This window comes from Urocampus carinirostris, chromosome 18, assembly GCF_059441175.1.
Source record: "Urocampus carinirostris isolate Australia breed hairy pipefish chromosome 18, RoL_Ucar_1.0, whole genome shotgun sequence".
NCBI classification, from domain to species: Eukaryota; Metazoa; Chordata; class Actinopteri; order Syngnathiformes; family Syngnathidae; genus Urocampus; species Urocampus carinirostris.
Genome location: NC_142366.1, coordinates 11289129 through 11313772, shown reverse-complemented (window position 1 = coordinate 11313772; position 24644 = coordinate 11289129). Strand labels below are relative to the sequence as shown.

At 37.5% G+C, this 24644-nt stretch overlaps 1 protein-coding gene across 1 annotated transcript in view; it reads left to right on the top strand.

Moving 5' to 3' along the window:
• Positions 1-8566: 8566 nt before the first annotated feature.
• Positions 8567-24644, top strand: part of plod2 (procollagen-lysine, 2-oxoglutarate 5-dioxygenase 2) — a 39305-nt gene continuing 23227 nt past the window's right edge. The window contains exons 1-4 of the mRNA XM_088322047.1: positions 8567-8866; positions 21815-21906; positions 21986-22122; positions 24189-24352. Coding sequence (XP_088178173.1) covers positions 8764-8866; positions 21815-21906; positions 21986-22122; positions 24189-24352 — 496 coding nt within the window. The 5' untranslated portion in view covers positions 8567-8763. The remainder of the gene's footprint in view (positions 8867-21814; positions 21907-21985; positions 22123-24188; positions 24353-24644) is intronic.

Below are 24644 nucleotides of genomic sequence, written 5' to 3'. Positions count from 1 at the left end.
CTCTCTCCTCCCCCACTCTCAGCAATAGTCAAATGGGGATAACGGATCACGGCCAAAACAGTGCAGTTTATTTTCGGCAGAAAGGACGAATTAAAATAAAAACATTGCTCTCTCTGCCCTGCCATCAGCAATAGTGAACTGGTGGTAACAGACCACAACTAAAACTATACATTTCCTTTTAGGTGGGCCACAATGGCACAATTGAGCAGCCCATACTAGGGATAAAAATGGGCTCTACTGGCCCCCGATCTCAGAAATTGTCAACCAGTAGAATGGATTGCAGCAACAACTATGCATTTAATTTTAGGTGGACCAGAACGGCATGCTTCCTGACAAAGAGTGCCATCTGTCGGTCCCCAATTTCTGTAATATAGGATTGGAGTTAATAGATTGTGACCGTACGTTTGCAGTCCACTTTAGGCACAATGTAGTAACGGTAAAAAAAAAAAAACATAAGGTACGACAAAAGTTTGCTATGCCGGTCTCCACTCGAAGCAGTATGAGATCAGGGATACTGGATTTTGGCCGCACAACTCCAGTTCACCATGGGTGAAAATAAAGTAACAGCAAAAAAACATCCGTCTCATCTGACATAAGTGAGCTCTCCCAATCCCAGCTCGCATCCATATGGGATTTGGGAGAATGGATCACGGCCACACAGGTGCAGTTCACTTTTTGATGGACGGAACAGCTAAAAAGAACTGCAGGCCATTCAAAAATCATTTGTCGGCCCCTTTATTTTTGCCAATATGGCATCAAGGATAATGGATCACAGAATATTTTTTCAACCCGGGATGCACTCTGGCTTCAAGGTATTACACTCAAAGTACTGAGGGATTACAGTTTTGGGGCACACATTTAATAATTTACAAGCAAAAACGCCTATTTGGGTCAAGTTTTACAGAAGTATGGGAGGAAAATCAAATGTAAAAAGCAAAATCCCTACTTGTAAGATTTACAAAATTGCAAAAAAAAATAGAATATTATGAAAGTTATTGGAGGGTTTGGGTGGCACGGCGGCTGGAGGGTTAGCGTGCACTCTCCTAAGATAGCTGGGATGGGATCCAGCACCCCTCAACCCTACTGAGGATAAGTGGTGCAGATAATGGATGGAATGATCCTGGATGTTCGAAAAAAAAAAAAGTTGTTTTACAGATGTGTAGCCTTGACCTTGATTTTTCCCCAATCTCATCATCAATGTACATACACAGAAGAAGATTGTTATGCCTTTGGTGATTGTGTGCAAAATATGGATTCCATATATTGCAGGAATGGATCCAAGCTAAGTAAACAATCTTACATAGTTGGTGGCCATATGTGCATACATAAGGTTCAGCTATGGAGAAACAAAAGTGTAAGTGTAAGAGTAATATTCTAGTAATATTTACTTTGGTGTATACATATATATAAATAAATATATATGAATATATATATATATATATATATATATATATATATATATATATATATATATATATATATATATATATATATATATATATATATATATATATATATATATATATATATATATATATATATATATATATATATATATATATATATATATATATATATACTGTATATATATCCTATAAAAATGTGGCTTTAAAGCTGTACTACATTTTTGTCTAAATTCATATTTTGCATCCTCAATCAAATCCCTGGCAGCTAAATTGAGTAAATCAAACCTTCGTTCTAAAAGTGAAACCAGATGTGTGACGACAGCTCGGATTTGCACCAATAAATTCAGGAAATTTTGTCATGTAAATAAGTTCAAGGGCTGCTAGCATAATATTAAACAGCGGGCAAACACGTGTGGGAAAATCATGGGTGGCGTACCTTGAGGGAAAAGTGGCTTGCTTGAGCACCGGGTAGTGCCTGAACGTTTTCCTACAGGAGTGTGAGACTGGATTCCTAATAGTGGATTTAATCTCTGTCATTTAGGGAACATGAGGGAGGAAGTAATCACCACTGTTCGCTTTTTGGGAGCGTGCTCGGCACTTAGGTTTCTAACTACACCTTCTGAAATTGAATATGGTCCCGGGGAGTAGAAGTACCACCCAGTTATTACACAGAGGCAGTACCTTGCCTGCAGTATACGATAATTGCATTGTGTTTCGACCGCCATATTTAACTTGGTGTTATGAAAAAATGTTTTACTATCCCACACAAATCATTTAACTACCATTTTTTCATTTTACTGTAAAAAATAAAATTGCTGCTTGTTGCCTGAGTGATTCCCCTCTTATTTATACCCAGTACGCCAGTCTGTCAACGAACCTCTGCATACGCAAGGCAAGACTCTGGCTCCCGTTGGTCCCGTTGTCATCCGTATACCACTCGTCTGTTCCTGATTCCACGTTTGTCTCCGTCTATCGGACAGTTTTGTCCATTTGACCACGCTCTGATCTCCCGCTCTGGCTATCAACCCGTTTTTGCCCCTGACCACACTCCGATCTTCTGTCCCGGCGAATCACTTCCGTATTCCGTTCACGCTCTGATCTGTTTGCTCCTCCTGCCTAGCGATCACCGGATCACTGGTGTTTGTTTCCTTGGGTTCCCAATAAACTTTTGTGTGAAACGTTACGCGATTGGGTCTACCATTTGTTCTGGTTCTGACAGTAATATTGTAGGTAGGCTCCAAGAAGCCTTTGGTAGCATTTGCTTTTTAAGATACACTAAAAAGTCCCAGTGACAATCACACAGTGCCCTTTGTGATAAAGAAAATATATATGTATATTATTAGTTAGCAAAAACACATTTACCATTGACTGGAGCTCACTGATGGTATGCCTTTTTAGCTGCTTGCTGTGAATGCTGGCATCTTTTGATTTGATCTTTTTATAGTCCTTTTTTTTCTCTGCTGGCCACTCGTGTTAGCTGCTATGGCTCACAGCTAGCCACTCTTGTTATCTAACAATCTAATAATGCTGTTAAAGTCTTGTAGGTAGGCACCCAGAAGGCACATGAAACATTTGCAAATTCAAATACACTTCAAAGTACAGGATGTTTGTTCTTCTAGCCACTCATGTTAGCCGCTAGCCCTCACTTACACTGTTGTTAATCAACAATTTGACAATGTAATCGTAATATTTAGGTAGGCCTGACGAAGGCTTGAGTAACATTTGTTTATTTAAATACACTTTAAAGTCTTAATAGTTTCTTCTGCTAGGAACTCATGTTAGTCACTGAAGCTCTTGGCTAGCAATTGTTGTTAGCGAATAATATAACAATTTTATTGTTATCTTGTAAGTAGGCCCCAAGAGGCGCAGGTAGCATTTGGTAGTTATATACATTTTAAAGTCCCAGTTGTGTCTTCTGCTAAGTCGTCATATAAGCCACTAGCACTCACGTATAGCCTCTGTTGTTAGCTAACAATTAGGCCCCATGAAGGCATACAAAGCATTCGTTTATTTAAATAGAAAATTGTAATTGTATCGCATAGCCTGAAAACTATCTTGTTGAGATAGGCATGTTTCTAACTAAAACCAGGAAACTATAGGAGCCAGAATATATTTTTAAAATAGCTTTTAGGTTTGAAGTTTTCAGCGCTGCTTTAAATGCTAATTACCTTCCCCTCATAGAACCCTCCACCAGTTCTTATCTTCTTATTTGCTCTCTTTCGCGTTACCTGACCATTTTTTGATCAGTTTCTTCAACTAGCAACTTATGTCAGTCGAATGTAGCCTTGGGGCTCACCTGTAGGTACTGATGGTTAGGTTCTCACTGTGAATGTTAGATACTCCGAGTATGATCTAACATGCTTTCAATAGCCATTTCTTTTTTTCATTAGTTTCCCCAGGAGCCACTCATATTAGCCGCTAGGGGGTCACTGGTAGCCTTTTTTGTTGGCTACTCGCTGTAAACATTGACATTTTCTGGTGTGGTCTTGCATGCTTTTAGTAACTTATTTATCTATTTTTTTATTTATTTTTGCTAGCCACTTATGTAAGCCACTAAGGGTTGCAGCTAGTTAATCTTCTTTTTTGTTTGCTGTAAATTTCGCTGAATAGCGTGATTGATGGTCTGGTTTGATCTTGTGACTTTTATGGGCGTTTTAAGTAGCTTCTCACCGTAGCCGCTAACGTTAGCCACTTGAGAGGACCTGCTACAGATCTTACCAGCTAGCGGCGTTTTTTAGCATCTCCAGTGAAATCCAGCTTGCTAAAATGCTTCTTTGCTCATATAAATTAAATTCTATGGGTAGATTTATTTAAATTTTTGAATTGGTATCCCTCTAGGCTTGCGTAGGACTTTCTCAAATACTCATGCTTTTCTTATCTATTCTACGATAAAGCGACCTTTATTGGTAAATTTTTGATTGGTGAACAATGTCTCGTTAATAACATATAATCAACCCGTAGTACCTATAAATGAGATGAATAGATATGATTGCCTTATATCTTTTGAGGAACAAACTCCAAATACATTGCTTTTAGAATTGGAGATGAGGAAATCTGTTCCGCAAAACATTCTAAAGCCATTGATATACTATTTAGCCATTGACCAAGGTCATAGATCATCCTTTCACAGCAACACATGGTGGTATGCATGAGGAGTTGGTGGCCCAGCATGATGCGACGGACCATAATGTCCAGCTTGGATGACTTTCTTCAGTAGAAACAGAATAAATGCTTCACTTGTGGTCTATCCTTTAAATTGGAGCCAGAATGCCATCGAAAATCTGGGTGGATCATTGCCGGTTTTGTCAAAAAGCCTTGTGGTTCCTGAATTGCTGTTCAGCCACTGTCTTTAGGTTTTTCAGAACTCCACAGAGGGCAAGAAGTTCACTTCTGGGCAAATCCTTTACAGAATTGGACTGACTTATGGAAGAAGTGGAATCAGAAGCCAAGAAAGCAGAAGCTGAAATTATAATGCAGCAACCAATAAACAGCTCCGTCGCCGCAACGGCGCATCTGCAATGGAGTATCGTAAGTATTGACATCTGTTCTTGGGGAACTCGACATGGACAGTAGCTCAGACAATGTGTTTAATTTAGCAATTTTTTAAATACAATTTATTTCCTTTATTTATCTAGTTACTTACTTGTTTATCTTGTTTTTATTAACTAATTAATTATTTAATTAATCATTTATTACATTTTGCAGCCGTCACAGCAGCTGTGGTTATGTTGCAAGGTTTTGTGTTTGAATTCAGCTACCTGATTTCCTGTGCGGGGTTTGCATGTTCTCCCGGTGTCTGTGTGGGTTTCCTCCTTGTACCCCGGTTTCCTCCCACATTTCGAAAACAGGCGCGGCAGGTTGATTTGTGTCTCCAAGTTGTCCCTAGGTTTGAGTGAGCAGTTGAACAGTTGTGTGCCCTGCAACTGGTTGACAACTAATTGAGGGTGTACCCTGCCCACTGCTCTGCTGCAACCCTACTGTGGATAAGCTGTGCAGATAATTGATAATTCATAGGTCGTTCTTAAAAACACTTACCCATATCACCTCTTTGAAAATTACGAAAACAGAATTCTGAGACCACTTACTGGATCCTGACCAGTTTTAAAGTTCAGGTGCTGATCACTTGGAAAAATAGCTGTTGTACATTGTTTTGACTAAATCATTGTCACTATCAGCCAAATATGTTTCTGTTCATCGATTTTCACACCTTTTAGGGCGGATCTAATTTTGTAGCCCAAGATACGTAGTAAAAAAGAAAGGATTCAAGAAAGGGCCTCTAATAAGGGTTGGAATTCCATGTCTGAATGTTTCTCTCTTTGTTCTCCTTGCAGTTTCAAAATCTATAGATGAGAGCAGCTAGGCTAACCGGGAACCAACGACAAACGCGAAGCCGACTAAGAATAAACAAAACAAGGAACACAGCAAAACCAACGCTGACGCCTGGCTAACCAACCAAACAACAAATGCTCAGCAGCCAACAAGCACCAACCAGGAGCAAACAAAAGAGGGAAGCCCTCGGCAGCCCAAGGCTAACAGGGAGCTGGCGGACAAAATTATACCAACTGCGAGACACACCGCAAAAACAAAAAGTCACAATCGCCTACCTTCAAGCAGAAATGAGCGGCATGCAATCAATGTTTGTTTTGGAGCTGCCTCGCATGTTGTGTTAATGGCATTGGCCATTTTTAAAGTATTGTGTTCCTTCAATGTAAATGGTCTGCATCTTTTCAATTCAATGAAGACCTCCCAAAGTAGTTTACAATGTGCTTCACACATTTCCCTTTTACACACTAACTAACCGATAGCAGCATCAGCCATGCAAGGCAACTTACTACCTGCTATCGGGGAAATTAGGGCCCAAGGACATTTCGACATATAACACGGAGGAGCCGGGAATCAAACCTGAAACCTCTTGATCCCAAGATGAGCACTTTACCTCCTCAATGGTTTTACAGCTCTACAACAAACAAGCCAGATGGTAATTTCTCAGACTAAATATCTCAAGTCACCCTATTTTTGGATTATTTTGAAACATACAGTGCCTAGCGAAAGTGTTGGCCCCGCAATAACCTTTTGTCATATTGCCACATTTCAGGCTTCAAACTTAAGGCTAAAAAACTGAACATAATGTTTGAGAATCAGCAACATGTGAAGTGGAACCAAATTATTTACATTGTATCTTAAATGTACTCAGAAAAAAACTCAAAAGCAGGTGCAGTAAAAATATAGATCCCTTGTTCTCTCAGCTCAGCTAATTGACTCCAGAAGTTCACTGATGGCTTCTAAATGATCCAATGCCGAGGTAAATGACTAACAATGGCAAACAGTCCATCTGTGTGTCATTAAGTCTCAGTTTAAACGCATCTGCTCTGTGATGGGGTCGGAGGTCTGTGAAAGAAGACAGACAGCAATATGTAGACCAAAAAGGACATAAGGCAGATGAAGTTGAGGAAAAGTCTGACGCAGGAATGGGATCCAAAATTTGCAAAATTTACATTATGAGCACAAGTATATAAATGGATGGAGCATTTCTCTCAAAACCTTAGGTCAAAAAAGGAGAAAACTATTCAGAGAAGTAACCAAGAGGCCCATGATCATATTGGATGACCTACAGACATACACATGGGACAAACACTTAAGTGGAACAAGGTGCTCTGGTCAGACGAGACCAACATTGAACATTTTGGGCTGAATGCAAAGCGTTCTGTTTGGCTGAAGACTAAGACTGCGCATCATCCCGAAAACAGCATCCTTACTGTCAAACATGGTGGTGGAGCATCATGTCCTAGGGTTGCATTTTTTTCAGCAGGAACTGAGAAGATTGTTAAAGTAAATGGGATGATGAGTGGAGACAAATTCAGGGTGATTTTGACAGAAAGTCAGTTGGATTCTGTTAAAGACCTGAGAACAGGGTGCACATTCACCTTCCAACAAGACAACGGCTTTAAAACCAAAACAATCGTCTGCAATGTAATGGTTTACACCTGACACTGTCAATGTGTTGGAATGGCCAAGGCAAAGCCAATACCCCAATCCTTTAGATACAGAGCATTTGTGGAAAGATCCGGAAAAATTCTGTGCACAATCTATCACATACCTGTCAACCTCCACGACTCCATGCCCTTACAAACTGTCGTATTTTCCCTTACAAAATACAAAATAATCTTACACCATATTTTTTTTCAAATGTGTTTATTTATGTAGTTTAACATGTTATATTGTACATGTGTTTTGTTATATCATATATATTGTTAATTAACATTTTGTTGTGAGATACTGAGTTGCTCGACATGAATGAGGTTTATCATAGAAAAAAGTTCAAAAATTAAGTAGAAGGAAAAAATACATGTAAATATAATTAGGTAGAATAACACATTTTCTTATTCAAATTATTAATTCATTTTCTGGATTAAATTATTGTCGGTAATATACTGATTAAAGGGATAACCACAAACCTGTCTTTTTTCCTTTTCTCCTTTTATACTTCCCTTTTTTTTAACTTCTTAATACAACATAATGATTCGTAATATAATGCATCAAAGCAAGTGAGCCGTTTGAGAGCCGTCTCTCTTTAATGAGTTGAGCCGAAAAAGCTGGTTCTCTAAAAAGGGACTGACTTCCTTTCACTACACAACTCGAACTCGTTTGACTTGATTGATTTGCCGTTTTGTGATAGTCGGTGTATACCGGATGGTGCCCATAATTGACAAATTTGCGTTTTTCCGTACAGATTTTCTATAACGAAACACAAGTACAATATAACATGTTAAACTACATAAATAAACATGTTTGAAAAAAAATATGGTGTAAGAGTAATTTGTATTTTGAAAGGGAAAATACGACATGGAGCCGTGGAGGTTGACAGGTATGATATACATAAGGCAATATGTCAAGAAGTTCTTTGGGGGGGGGATACTTTTGCAAGACACTATTTGCATGATTGTGAGTAGGAACACTACGCATTATGTGGTGCCTAATCGAAAACAAATCCGTTTGGGAACAGCTTTAATAAAATCCAAGTCAAGTTTTTTTTCTGGTGTTGAGTCACCATTGTAACCCAAGATTGGGGGGAGGGGCATTAATAATGAGTGTGGAGTCTTGTGGGAGGAGAACTAGAGGGAGGTCTTTTGGGGGATCGAGTCCAGCTGCAATCAGCTCCACTTTCACGCTGCACCTCAGCGCCGTCACCCACTGGCTGTTCTCATTCAAACTTTGGAAACGCACAAACGCAGCATCAGCAACTCTCAGGAAACTAAATCTGGAGCCAACTTTTTCGTATTAAATGTCTTATCGAGAGAAAGGAAACCCTTGTGGGTTCTGCTTCTGATTCGGACACCCTTACTCTTTATTGACAGGGATGGAGTTCCTTAAGTTTTGTGTAGTTTTTTCTTGTTGGGTTACCCACGTGAGGGCGATCGTGTCGACTGACAACTCTCGAGACCCTACGCTTATTCCTAATGGTAAGAAACTTCACATCCTTATTTGGAATATTAGCCTTCTCTAGTGGGACGCAAAAATGAATTATTACGACTTTAAAACGGTTTTATAGTTAAACAAGCAATGAAGTTAAGTGTATGTTGCTCAATTTGCAGTCCTAATTTGAAACGATGTTTACACTTGAAATATGCATCACATTGTTTTCAAAAGCATTGAGTGGTTTGATCTAGAAGTGGCAAGGTAGTTATCTTTTATGACAATGTTATAACAGCTTTATAACGCAAAAATCAAGATATGTAATAATCTTTTCTTTGAGATGCATTCTGTTTAAAAACACTGTTAACATTTGAAACACGTGTTTCGTTTTTTTGTCAAAAAATATTCGGTATTGAGTGTAATCAAGTTTTATGACAATGTTATACCGGCTTTCTATTACATAAAGCATGAGCTTTAACCATATGTTGCGCTGTATGCATACCTGTTTAAGACACTTTTAACACTTGAAATATGGATCTCATTGTTTTTCAAAAACTTTGACAAGGATTAAGTGTTTTGATCTAGAAGCGTCAAGGTAAGATAAGTTTTATGACATTGTTGTAGCAGTTTTACAAAAGTTCATGTTGCTTGATCTAAAGTCTGCTCTGAAACACAATTAAGACTTAAAATATGTTTCTATTTTTTTTTTTTTTTTTTCCCAAAAACATTGACACGCAACATTGTTGTTTTATTTTTCATCTAAGATAGTCAAGCTTTATGACAATGTTATAGGGGCTTTATAACACAAAAGCAAGATAGTTACAAGTGTGCTGCTCTATAACAAGTCTTATCTGACGAAGTGTTAATACATGACACATGCATCTCAATTCTTTTGAAAAACATATATTTTTTTCATTTAAAAATGCAAAGGTTTTTAAGTTTTATGACAATGTTATACCTGCTTAATAACACACAAGGTAACAAGGTTAAGTGTATGTTGACTTCTATGAAGTCTGGTCTGAAGGTTATGAACATTTTAAATATGTATCTAATTATTTTTCAAAAAGGTTTACAAGCATTGAGTGTTTTTATCTAAAAGTGATGTGAGGAGGTTTTTCTTAGGTTTATGACAGAGTTATAATGGCTTTATAACACAGAAACCAAGAAAGTTAGGTGTATGTTTCTTTATCTATAGTCTGGCCTGAAATACTGTTAACATTTAAAATATGTATCTCAATTTTTTCTCAAAAACTTTGACAAGCGCGAGGGTTTTTTTTATTTGATCTAAAAGTGATATGAGGAGGTTTTTAAGTTTTATGGCATAACTGTTACGACCAGAACAGAATCAGGACCCAATTGCGTAACGTTAACCACAAGTTTTATCAATAGAAAGAGGAAGGGCAGCGCCCGCGATCCGGTGCTTGCTGGACGCGAGAAGCAAGACGCTCACAAAATTGGATCTTGATCAGAATGCGGAAGGGGATCTTCCGTAGCGTGAGATGGCGGTGTCAAGGTCGGAAAAACAGGTCGATAGCCGGGACAGGAGAGCAACAACTCGGTCGGGATCAAAAACGGGTCGTAGGCCGGGACGGGAGAGCAGACTTGGTCGGGATGAAAAACAGGTCGTAGCCGGAGACAAACGGGGAGATCAGTAACGGACATCTGGAAAAACGGGAGCAAAAAAACAGGACAGGCGGGAGTCAGGGTCAAAGATGCTTGCCTTGTAACAACAGAGGTTCGCTGACAGACTGACAACCGGAGATTGAAAGGATTGGGTTTAAAAAGGGACAGGGAACCAATCAGGTAGCCCGCAGCGGCTGGTGCCAAACGAGTGGGCACAGGTGAAGCTAGTCAGTAATCATGACAATAACTATAATCGCTTGATAAGACAAAAAGCAAGAAAATCAAATGTTTTTTGGTGGTTCGAAACAATGTTAATACTTGAAATAGTTGTCTCATTTTGTCAAAAACTTTGACAAGCATTTAGTGTTTTAAACTAATAGTGCAATGGTTTTGAGGTTTTATGACAATCTTCAATCGGCTTTATATCACAAATTGCAAGAAATTTAATTGTATGTTTCTTGATTTGAAGACTGGTCTGAAGCACTGTTAACATTTGAAAAATGTATCTCAACTTTTTTCAAAACAATGACACACATTGAGCGTTTTTGATCTTGTGCTGCTGAGGTAGTAAAGTTTTACGAGTATTATAACCATCTAGCGGCCCCAGCAGACCCTATCCTTTGCCAAAATGAGGATCGGGTTCTGCAATAGGTTACTTTCGGTTTAAGGCTTATAAATAACTATATTCTGTGGCAGACAATTTATATGAAAATTTGTTAAATAAAATGCACAGGTCATTAGGCTTATTAAAGCGATAACCTAATTTGGTAGGCAATATAAACATTGCAAGTTTATGGCACTACCGACGCATGTTGGAGCAGGCGCCGACTCTGCTTCGGTAACATTTACGAGCCATTTGAAAAGCATTATCTCATTAACGTGAAAAGCAACTTAATTGGCCTGCAAAACTGAGTGTGTGATTCTGTGTTCTTGTCAACACCGTAGAGTGTATGCCGTGAGATTCTACTTTTAACGTGTAAATGTGTGCTACTTTGTTTGCAACTACCTTTCGGTTTCATAATTTTTGAAAAAAAGAAGAAAAAAAAGGTTAATGTTGTTATGATATAATAACATCCCTTATATGTTTACCGAAAAAATACATAGTGGTCCAGCTCAGGGATGGATACAATTATAATTACAGTTTGTCTTTGAATGTTTTCCACCCTGTTAAGGACATTTAAATGTAGACCACAAATAGTTAAACATGTAAATATTCATGTATAATTGCTTTCTTTGAAAGAAAGAGTAGGCCCCTACCTAAGGATTCTTATTTTCCTCGTGCTGAGTTTTTGAGTTTTTCCTTGCCTGCATGTTGGTTTAAGATCAGGGGATGGTGTAATTGTAACATGTGCGGTCCTTTGACACATTTTGTGATTAAAGGCTATACAAATAAATGTGACTTGACATGTGGCATGTCCCTTTAGCTATGACGATATGTTTTATCTTTGAAACTGTAACTGATTTTTTGATTAAGAAGAGTATATCGATTTCATGTTTTAAAAAAAAAAACCAGAATAACAGAAAACGTTAAAAACAATGAGATTTTTAAAAGCATTTATGTGAGTATTTGTTGTTCCTCATTTCTCAACATGGCACAAAAACTAATTTATATTATAACAAAATCTTACCTAACAGGGTGGAACAGATAATAACTGGGTAGAAAATCGTTGTTTCTGATCCTGGATTCTTATAATTTCCCCCATATTCCTGCATTTTAGCCAATTTGGAATAACTGGAAATTCAGGTAATACAGTATCACAGATCACATTAGCATTAGTAAAACCTCAGATCACTTTCACATCAAGCATCATAACATTGTGAACACCTTTCCTTTTTCTGCCCATAATAATGGGTCCCAAGTAAGTTAGTGACAAGTGGAAGTTGGAAAATGGTGACAACTGTCCAGTCAATCATTGCTGTCACTGGTTTCAACTTTTTCTTCCTTTTATAACTAACTTTCTTGGGACCCATTTCTATGGGCAGACAAAAGGAAATAAACCCCCCAAAATAACAATAAAATGAGATGTTGTCCCTTTTAAATGATCCATTGTCTGAACCGGTAGATGAGATTGCAGGGAATTATCACTGTCTACTGTAAGGAGTGTAATTTACCCTCTGTTTTTTTTTCTTCTTCTTAGCAATATTTTATTAAGGGAAAGGCCACTGAAATTGGGTTCTCACCCACTAGTTGAGTTACACTCGTCTAGCGGTGTAAGGGACCAGGACCGAATCTCGGACCCAATTGCGTTCGTTTTAAAGGAATCTTTATTGGAATGAGTTGTCAGAGCTTGCTTTGGACGCCGGTGTTTGTCGATCATCAGCAGCATCGGACGGAATGGCAGTTCCGTGACAGGTAGGCAGAATCGATGCAGCTTTGCGGGCAGGTCGGTGGCCCGGGCAGGAGAGTAGATCGTAAACGTGTGACAGGAACAGGTCGAAACAGGAGGCAGGCAGGAATCAAGCAGGAGAAGTCTTTGGTACTGGTAATCTGGCGAAACACACAAAGAGACACGAGTACGGTCTGACACTCCCCTCTGGGTGCTGACAGCTTAAGAGGGGAGTGCCAGCCAATCAGAGATCGCGCTCCTGCGCGCCAAATGATTGCCCCATGTGTCTTTATTTTGGCAATCATGACAATTGGTTAGGATTTGGTGCTCTCACTGCCACTAGCCGGGTTCGATTCCCGTTAAGTCCAATGATTAGAGATTGTGTTCAGTGATAATTTTCGATTGATCAATCATTGCACAAAAACGGCTACCACAAAAGGTATATTACGCGCACCCTAACTTTGCGTTATTTTTTTGGGGCAAAAATGAAACATGGCACACCCTAGCTTTATGCAAATATAGTGCCTCACAAAAGTATACATATATCAAATGTTCATATTCTTCAGACTAGACTTCATATGAGGCAACATACACTTATTTCTTAATCACGTATTGTGTTATAAAGACAGTATAACATTGTCATAATACTTAAAAACCTCTGCATATTTCATGCATTAACACTGCTTCAGACCAGACTGCTTGTTGAGCAAGAAACTTTACTATCTTGCTTTTGTGTTATAAAGCCCCTATAACGTTCTCATAAAGCTTGACTACCTTAGATAAAAAATGAATGGGCATTGTACACAGATGACTACGGTATATACCTTTATAATAACTCATTTTGAATAATTTGAGCACAAACCCTCCTAGTTTACGCGAGAAAATTTGTCAAAGGCCTCATTCAGTTTGTGAAAACAGTAAACTGGGGGCAGGGAGGTGGACGTTTTCTCAACGTGGCGTTACTTTCCGAAAAGGGCCTCGCCAACAGGTGGCCTGACCCTGCAGAATCAAGACCATTGTGCTCCCAGTCAGAGAAGCACTGTGCAGGCAAATACTTGCAAGGGAACCTGAAAACTTTAAGACGGCGTCATTTGTAGTTTGCGAGAGGCTGCCCGGCTTTTAAAATTTAAACCTCCACAGGTTGCTTTTTGACTGAAGTTTTATAGACCTGCTGTGATTATTAGAGATAATGTACCACACTGAAAAGCAAGAGTGTGTGCGTGTGTTGGGCTCTCTGGGGGTTTGTAAAATTCGGCAATAAAATACACTCGATAAGGCTACGATTCTTGAATTCAGGGTTCGAACGAGTGCTCGAAATCCTTGCAATGTTTGAAGTGTAATGTTATGCTTAAAGGATTGAAAGTGATTGAATTATGGGTTGAGTGCCCGTAAATGCATGAAAATGTTGCCATGTTTCTCACCAAGTTTGCTTAAAAATGATGCAGACACTGCTTTGTAGTGCCTTTTTTTATTTGCCACTGCAAATTATTTTCCCCTCGTGATTAACGGCATCTGGCATTGGTGTGTACAGCACTGTAATAATCACAGATATATACTATTTGGGTCTGCAAAAGACATGATTCACACCGGATATTTTTCTTTTAATGGTATTGGAGATATTGGAAAATATGCTTGAATTAGGCTACTATAGAGGTGTACAAACCCAGAATAAAAAACAATGGAAGCTTAATGTATTGTTTGAGGCCTTACCCTAGGGCTGGGTGATATACCGAAGAGATTTGATTTTTAAAAGTCCATAATTTGAACATTTGCTAAATTGTTAAATCAAAAAAACTTTAGACTTTCAATAGACCCCCGTGATACGGTGTTCCCGCCTCACGGTGTTTTCCATTTTCAGAGTGGGTGAGATGTTTTTTCTTGCCCAAAATCTTAAAAAAAATCAATTTTTGTGGTGTTCGTGCATATGACGAGTTACGTTTTGCTGATACCTGTCTGCTATTGGTTCATGCGCTATAAAATACTATTCTGCTGTTGGATTGCGTCACGGCATCATGCAAATACAGATATGCTATTGTCTGAACTCCCATGCTTTTTTCTTCATTTAGTTCAGAATGTCTTGTTCTTCTTAAATACTTTGCAACACAGCGTATTTTTTGTATATTGTTGTGTTGTTGTATATTGTAGGGCTGCACGATTTTAGAAAAAAAAAACTAATTGTGATTTTTCAGACCTGTATTGCATTTTCGATGTGATTCTGGATTTTTAAGAAAAGTGCATTTCTGTGCTTGTTTTGTTTTTGGGGGAGAACTTAATCATAGTCCTCAAGGTGATGTCCTTAGAAACTGAGAGTATACGACTGTAACAAAATAACTATATCCACGAATAAAAACAGAATTGCAGTGGAATAACGAGTCTTTATTGTCATCATACAAAAGTACTACAAAATTGGACGGCTACTCCTTTCAGTGTAAGAAAACAATTTAGAGAGAGGCTGGTTAGATACACGCAAGTGTTGGGTTACCCCAAATTCTGCAAGGTCTTTGTTATGATTAACATACAAGAGTCACAAATGTAGTGGTTTTCCATTAGTAATAGTTCCAAGTCGTCCGTTTCATGGATAATGGATTTAGCAATGGTAACTAGCCACTTTCGACAGTGGTGGCTAAAGAGTTGCTAGCCTAGCTGTTAGCTTTCCCTTACGACGCCTATACGCAATGAAAGTCCAGGCAGCACCAGCTTGTAATCAGCTCTACTTTGTATTCTCCTGACTTTCTTCAGGGTCAGATTTAATTAACAAATTTATTTTCAATGTAACGAGCCGCTAAAGCTACAAGCTGTGACATTACTTTTAGTGGCCATTTATGCAAAGTCTGTTTGACTGACTGGCAGCTTACAGAATCCTATCAAAGTCGTCCATACACGTCTTGCTAACTTTGCCTCACGTTTATTAGTTGGTGCCAATTAAACCTGCTTCTGATTGGCTGGCGTTGTTAAACCACAAATCGTGACAATTCTTGTTGGCCAAACACTCTATCACTCAAACAACAAACTGGAACTTTGAATCCTGGCAAAAAATGCAGTGTTTTGCGGTTACCCTATCGCTGTACGTCACATCGCAATATTGATTTGATGTTGGTTAATCACGCAGCCCTAGTATATTGTATATTTATAAGCTATAGGTCCAAAGACTTGCTGTGATGCCAAAGGAAGAAGCCAAAATATTATAACCGTAGAAACAAAGTTTGAATTATCTAGAAATATGAAAAAGGCACACGAATTTTTACCCTCGCTAATGAATATTGCTATAACCATTCAACGATATCATTAAAAATAAAGAGGTGATTAAATCTTCTATGGACATTACAATCCCTCCAAGTTGAAGTTTGAAAATCGATCTAATTTCTACTCTGTTGACGTCCCTTAGCTCACAACATTGACGTTTCCTGGATGCAAGTTTGTCAACAGTGATTTTTAGAATTGACAGAATCACACTCTCCATTATTACCACTTCCCCTGCAATTCTATCCCATTGCTTCTGTTTCACGGACTCACCGTTGTTCCATTAATTGCAAAAAGCGTCTTGATTACAAAGCAAACATTATTTTTATCGAGTGGACAACGAAAACAATGTCACAGCACTCTGCAATCTGCCTCCGGTCCTGCCGTTGTTACGCCACATAATTACAAACACATGGAAGTTTCAAGGAGTATATGTCAAGGGGCTTTTGACTTGGATAGCAGATTTGTTATAAATACATAGTAACATGTCACAGCTTTAAAATGAAATGATATTTCATTCTCATTTGTTGTTCTAGTAGAAGTTCCCATACTACATATTTTTTAATGCTTAAAAGGCTATGTTGCTTCAAGTATCAGTTAAGAGTATAGTTAATTTCAGTGAAGAGTTAGCATTGTGCTTAATTAAGAAAGACCGATATTTACATATGCTTTTCGTTGTTTTATTCTTATTTTTAATTAAATAGTTTAAAAAAATCTTACATATATATGAATACAAACATTTGAACAAAGTGATACAAAATAAAAAGCACATAAACAAAAATGAAAAAAAAAATTGAAAATAAATACAAAAAAATACAAAATTATTCAAAATGTAATAAAATAATGCATGTAAAAATAAATAAAAGACTAAAATAAAAAAAAAAAAAATATATATATATATATATATATATATATATATATATATATATATATATATATATATATATATATATATATATATATATATATATATATATATATATATATATATATATATATGTTTGGGTAGGGTTACTTTAACTTGATTACTTTCAATTACTTTTGGATTACTCCAAAACCAAATATGCTAATAAAAGACAAAAGAAACTAGATATGAATAAAATAATGACTCACAACACGTGGTAACCTTTCTCTCCTGGCTTTAATCTCTTTGATCTCCGGCAAAACTAACATAAAATGCGACAGAAACAAAATGAAAATAAATCCAAACAGTTTGCCAACATCATTTTTGCCGTTCCTGTGCTGAGTTTGTATGTTCTCCCCGTGCTTGCGTGGGTTTCCTCCGGGCACTCCGGTTTCCTCCCACATTCCGAAAACATGCATGTCAGGTGAATTGGCCGGTCCAAATTGTCCCTAGGTGTGAATGAGTGAGTGAGTTGTCTGTCCCAGTGTGCCCTGCGATTGGCTGGCAACCAGTTCAGGGTGTCCCCTGCCCACTGCCCGATGATTGCTGGGATGGGCTCCAGCACCCCCGCGACCCTACTGAGGATAAGCGGTGTAGCTAATGAGATGAGATGAGATATATATATATATATATATATATATATATATATATATATATATATATATATATATATATATATATATATATATATATATATATATATATATATATATATATATATATATATATATATATATATATATATATATATATATCTCAGTAGCCTAGATGGTAAGGCGCCCGCTTTGAGACTGGGAGGTTCGGGTTCGCGCCCCGGCCGAGTCATTCCTAAGACTTAAAAAGTGGTCGGCGGCGCCCTCTCTTGGCTGCGGCTGCATCGGGTCAGATGCAATCGACATTTCGTTCTGTGTACATTGTTACACAGAATGACAATACAAGGAAATTATTATTATTATTATTATTATATATATGCTGAAAAAAATCATTTATGATAAATAAACACCAGAAACTGTATGTACAATAAATAACATCTTACCCCATTGGCGGAACATGTTGCTGATCTAGAATAAGCAAATGTATACCTAAAATAAGGAAATTTATCTTATATAGCTGACCCTTTGCTTGTTTTAAAGATACATTGTGTAATATTTGACCACTAGATGACACTGTATTGTCCATTCCAAACGAAAACCAGTGCCAACTGAAAACAAGATGCCTGACAAACATGGCAGCGACTACTAAGTATAGATTCCGCAATGTAAAATCCATAATGAATTACTAGGCCTATGAATATTTATAGAAATTAAAATAGGTCTTATAGGTCATATATTTTCGACCATTATTCAAATCGATGTTTTTTATACTGAATTTAGGGTTTTTTGCCAACACTAGCAGCCATAAATATTGTACACTTTTTGTTAAACAACATTTTTCTTATCGACGTGGAAAATATTTCTTAAAATAAATAACATCAATGAGAATGTGCAATATAAAAGTGTTTTGCTTATTCTAATTTTCTATAGAAAAAAAAAATCAAAACTTGTAAGAATTCATTTTTTGCAAGTTTAGTAAAGGAGAAAAGAAATGACTGTGTTCTATCTGCTGTTTGGTTGCTTGTTTACGCCCTAGAACAGAGTGGACAAGCAGGTTGACCTTCGAGATTACATTACAAAAAAACTGAAGAAATGCACATGTTGGAGTAATGACTAGACGAAATTGTTAGGACAACATATGATACATGACATTATTGTTCAGTTTATTTTCGGTAAGCTACTAAAAAACAATGATCATTGTGAACTACAAATCCTGGCCATCGATTCCTTTTTTATTTCAGTTCAGCTGACTTATCTGCTTGTAATGACATTACCAGACCATGTTACGGAGTAGTCCAAACATCTTGATCTGAACATCTTCTGGGAACAAACCCAATTTTTTTTTTTCCTGGGTCTTCAACTCTGAATAGTGGGTCAGTTCGTGTTTATCGTCTTGCACCTGTGTCAATTGAAACTAATTATTTATCTGCCTGATCTTCAAATTTACTCAGTGGATCATTCTTTGCGTTGAGCTAATGGTGTTTTTCTGTCACAGCAAGCAGCTGTTTTTTTAAGGAAAACACCTGCTGTTCTTTTATATTTGAAGAAAGGACATAGTGCCACCAGTGACCAACTAGTAAAAAAACGAGCAAACACAGTATTAAGTGGACATAAACATTGACTGTGTTTACATGCTGGCAATAATTGGATTGGTAACGAAAAATAGGATTTAAGTACCAATTTGAAAGAATGGCTATGCCTAGGAACAAATGAGTATACATGGCGTTTATGAGAGTTCTGATTACAATTGCAAAACAGGAGTACTGTTGCTTCACAAATAGACATTGTTTCCTTATTGAACTTTTCACCTTAACTAAAGCACTGGTTTTCAACTGGTCTGACTTCAGGACCCGCCATTCCACCCTAAAGACAAGCTGCGACCCAAATCAAGAAAAAATTCCACTTCTCAAATGAAAGAATAGTGCAAAACGATTTTAAGAACCATATATACTTGCATCTAAGCCTTCATTGTCATGATGACCGATTACATTCACCCGTTCCCGTTCATTTGGCGCCAGCCGCTGCTGGCTTCCTGATTGGTTCCCCGTCCTACTTAAACGCTGTCCTTTCACTCGCCTGTTGTCGGTCCGTCAGAGAACCTCTGTATGCACAAGGCGAGCATTTTTGACTCCCGTTGGTCCCGTTTTTTCACCCGTTTACCACCCGCCTGTTCCTGATTTTCCTGTTTGTCTCCGGCTACGACCCGTTGTTTGACCCCGACCACGTTCTGCTCTCCAGTCCCGGCTAACGACCTGTTTTTCCGTCTACTGCACTACGACCTCCCGCTCCAGAAGATTCACTTCCGCATTCGGAACACGTTCCGATTCTGTGAGCGGCTTGCTTCCTGCGTCCAGCGAGCACCGGATCGCGGGCGCTGCCTTTTCTCTATACCTCAATAAACTTGTGATTAATGTTACGCATCTGGGTCCTACTTCCGTTCTGGTCTTGACATTCATTGCATATGAGCGATTCCCTAAAACTGCTTGAAAATAGCCACATACTAAAAGGAATTTAAAATTTTAATATAACATTTACCTAAACATTGATAACTGTTTGATTATATAGTTAAAAACAATAATCTACCGGTAAAACGCTAAAAATATAACATTTTTAAAAAATTTACTCTACCTTCCAGCAGCGCTTCAATGGTAGACACATGTACACCGATTTCTGAATTTTGAAATAGTTTCCTTTTTCGACTCAAATATTGTTGTCACGGTTTTCCACTTTTTCTTCACCTTATCACAAATTCTGGGCAATTTTATTATGGATAAAAAAAAGAAATGAAACCGACAAAATCACAATGAATTGAGATGCGGTCTCTCTCAAATGAGCCAATTGACTGAACAGGAAGAAAAGATTGAGCAGGGCAGTATCGCCATCTTCTGTTAAGGAATGTAATTGACCCTTCATTTTTCTTTTTCTCAGCATTAGTTTGTCAAGGTAAAGGCCCGCAACCCACTGAAAAACGGTCCGTGATCCACTTTTGGGTCACAGCCCACTAGTTGAGAAACACTGGACGAAAACTGTGCTCCATTGCTGCATTCCATCTGTTTACACATTGTGCTAGTATGTGTCTAGCCAAAATCATAGACTTTCACTATATATAGATGGATTAAACTGTGTGACCATAAAATAAAATAAACAATATCTCGGAGAAATCTATCAAAATACCTGAGGCTTTTTAGCGAGTAAAACTGATTTTGCATGGGTCCGTTGTCTCTGCTACAAGCCCCATAGTGCTTTGGGGCAAGAGAAATAGGAAATTAAAATGAATCACAGAACTTGCCGATGGATTTGGACCTTGATCGAAATTATTGTTAGTGTTTACATACTCCAAAAACTGGCAATAGTCTGCTTCCAATCGGACTACTAACAGCATGCGAAAGTACACTTCGATTCAAAGGATTACAAGATCTGCAAGAATGTACATTTTCTGTAACCTAGTTACGAGTTGCAGTAATAGCCCTAAAAATAAGTTTAAGATCTTTTCTTGGCTGATGCATTATATCATATATCATATTTCTTACAGTTTAGCAGTATAGCCAGAAACATATATTTTCCAGATGCATATGAGAATATTACCTTTCTACATCATTTTACAGCCTTCACAGATTTGCCCTTGATTCCATAAGGCTAGTCTATAAAACTCTATTGTCATCTAATGCCAGTAAATGTAGGACCAGAACTTGTTCCTAGTCTGTACCAAATAGGATTTCAAGACAGAATAGCAGGAAACAGTATGAGACTACTACTGTCGGCGGAATTATTGGATGTCGGCTGGACACGTTTTATTTCGATTCAAGATTTAACTGACGAAAATACAAGGACATTGTTCCTGTTTGCATTTCAGCTTCACAGTCGAATGATTTAATTTTATGTTTCGCATACTTGAGAGGTTTTGGTTTCTATCTGTGGCCCTGCTAATTTTAAATACGTTCTCTCTTTCAAGTAACGCAGTTCATAACACAGTGGAAATTAATTTGCTGTGTTCTAAAACAAAAATATTCAAAGAACAACAGACTGGGTGTAGGCTAATTCTTCAGTCTCGATAATTTATATTCTCTTTCTCCCTTCCTCAACCTCGAATTTCAGCATACCGTGTGAAATGTGAGCAGTGGTTTGTGGGAGTTCTTTGGATTGAAACATGCAATCACATCAAACTCAATGACAATTATCGAAGAAAAAAATAAAGCAAAAGCAAGAATTGTAGCTTTGATTTGACAACTTTGGAGAATACGGCCAAACTGCGTTTAACTTTCTGAGTATAAAATTAGCTGACTGATGTTTTTTTTCTTAATCATCCAGAAAATTTGCTGGTGCTAACCGTTGCAACAGAGAAAACAGATGGCTTTTTCCGATTTATGCGATCTGCAAAGTATTTCAACTACACTGTGAAGGTGAGAGAGCCCGGAGCAAATATCAACTAATTCATTCTGGTTGAAAAATAATTGGATTCATGTTTGTTTTATATCTCAGGTGTTGGGAATGGGAGAAGAATGGAAGGGAGGTGATGTTGGTCGCTCTATTGGTGGAGGACAAAAAGTCAGACTACTGAAAGAGGCCATGGAAGATCTAGCTGCCCAGGAGGACCTTATAGTCCTTTTTGTTGATAGGTAAGTGATATTTTTAAATCAGGAACCTATTTTTGTTCAACTTCCACAGTAAATCTGTCCCTACAATCCAACAGACATTAAAGTTAAATGAAAAGGATCTTTTGATAGAGATGTTCTAGCAGATGTTTGTAAATTCCATTATAGGTGTTATTATGAGACGAGTTTATTTATGAGTTCACTAAACCATGTCAGCGTGGTCTGAGATAATATTTTCATAAGACAAATATAGTCTATCGAGGGGAAAGTGATATTATATGTAACACCTGAATAATTACTGTGAAAGACGGCTCATGTTTAAAATAAAGTCGCGAACCAACTGAAAAAAAACTAAAAATAAAATAATTCGTCATAGCTTTTTTCAGGTTGACTTAATTTTCTAGACGTACCTTTCCCATGTTTAACACAGAATACTTAATTGAGATTCCCAATATTCAAACAAGCAGAATGACTCGTAGATGCTCATACCTTTTCAGAATGCAGGGTATTTACAAAGTATGCAAGTCCAAATGATTAACCTATCACAAAAACAAGCAAAATATCTACTTATTTCCTTATCCTTTAATTAAATCAAAAACGAACTAAAACAAGTCCTGTGAATTTCTGGCAACCATTTCAGGGTGTCTCCTACCTACTGTCCAAAGATGGCTGGGATAGGCTGGGATGGGTTAGAGCGACCCTACTGAGGATAAGCGGCATAGAAAAAAGATGGATGGAAAACTGAAATAAACGAAGATTTGCTCACACTTTTTCAGCGTCATGCTTTTTAAAAAAAATATTTTCAAGATTCTGTGTACATTATTCAATTAAACCAAACACTAACTAAAACAAATGATGATTCAATGGTAGTTGAGTCATTCTACCCAGACGTTTCAACATCTGCTAAATAGATTCAAATTGGGGTTTTGCATTAGATCATTTCATGTCATATTGTCAGAGCTAGTTCTTTCCGAGTTCAAATGTTATGAGTTACTGGAACCGAGTTGTGAACTGAGAATGTTTCGCAACATTTTTCTCTATTGGTTGTTTTCTGTGTCATTTTAGATTAGAATAACCAAACCAGGAAAAGACGTGAATATTGCTTCTCCTGACAATTGTCTATAACAGGGGTGCTCAAATAGTTTCAGCATGCAAGCTTTTTCCAAAAAGATTTTCAAGACTCTCTGTACATTCTTCAATTCAACCAAAAACAAACTAAAACGAATGACAATTCAACGGTAGTTGAGTCATTCTACCCAGACCTTTCAACATCTGCAAAATAAACTCGAAACAGAATTTTGCATTAGGTCATTCTATGTGACATTGTCAAAACTCGTGGCAATGTCTTTACCACCTTTGACTACTTTTAGCTACTTCCAAAACATTTTGAATATTCTGATTAATTTCAGTTAAACAAAAAAAAAAGAAATTAAAATGGATGTTGATTCAATGGTAATCCAGTCATTTTACCCGGGCATTTTTCACATCTGCAAAAAAACTGATAAAAACATATGTATTAGGTCATTCTCATTATTACAAGTAGTTCTTTCCAAGTTTAAAATGTTATCATAAAATGTAACTGAGGGTTCGTGCTGAGTATGTTTTGCAACATTTTTCTTTACCGTATGTTTTCTGTTTTATTCTAAGTAAGAATAAATCTACCTAACCAGGGAAAGACCTGAAGGTTGTGTTTCCCGACAATAATCTATAACAGGGTTCTTACTGTTTTTCTGCTAAAAGCTACTTACAAAATCCCCCTTTTTTCCTTTTTTTCAATATTTTGAGGATCCCTTCATCATTTTTTTGATGAAACCAAAAATTAGCTAAAATAAATGAAACACCAATAAAAAGGTTTGGTTCCTTGCTTGCTTTGTCGTTGGAAACAAAGTGAGCTCCCTAGTGAGTAAACAGACAAGCATTAACATGGTTTTGCAAAAAGGTAGACGAAAGAATGTTCGCTAACATGAGGAATGACGTTAAAAAAAGAAAAGATTCCTATACCCCTGGAAGCTGTCCAAGTCATGACGGACTGACTCCAAATGGCAAAATATTCTTCTGTTGTGTCTCATTTTCGGCTTTTCCTGTCCCAGCTATGATCTTATCTTCGCTGGGGGAGCGGAGGAGATTCTCAGGAAATTTCAGCTAGCCAATCACAAAGTGGTGTTTGCCGCGGAGGGGCTGATATGGCCGGATAAGCGACTGGCTGACAAATACCCGTCGGTCCGCAGTGGCAAGCGCTACCTCAACTCAGGAGGTTGGTGAATAAAGCATCCTAAAAATGCTCGGAATTTGCATTGCTTCGCATTTATGCTTGTTTGCCTCACTTCCAAAACACTTTCAATCTTTTCTATAGACCCCACATACTGATTAAATATAATATACTTTTAATGGCACAAAGGAATGCCGCAGACACTTTTTAAACATGAAACCACAAAACGTATGTTATTATAGCTCCTTTTAAAATAAATAGGCAGACTGACACTTTTTCTCATTCTTTGGATTGAGAACGAGAGAATTGAAGGTAAAAATGTATTATTGATATGCTT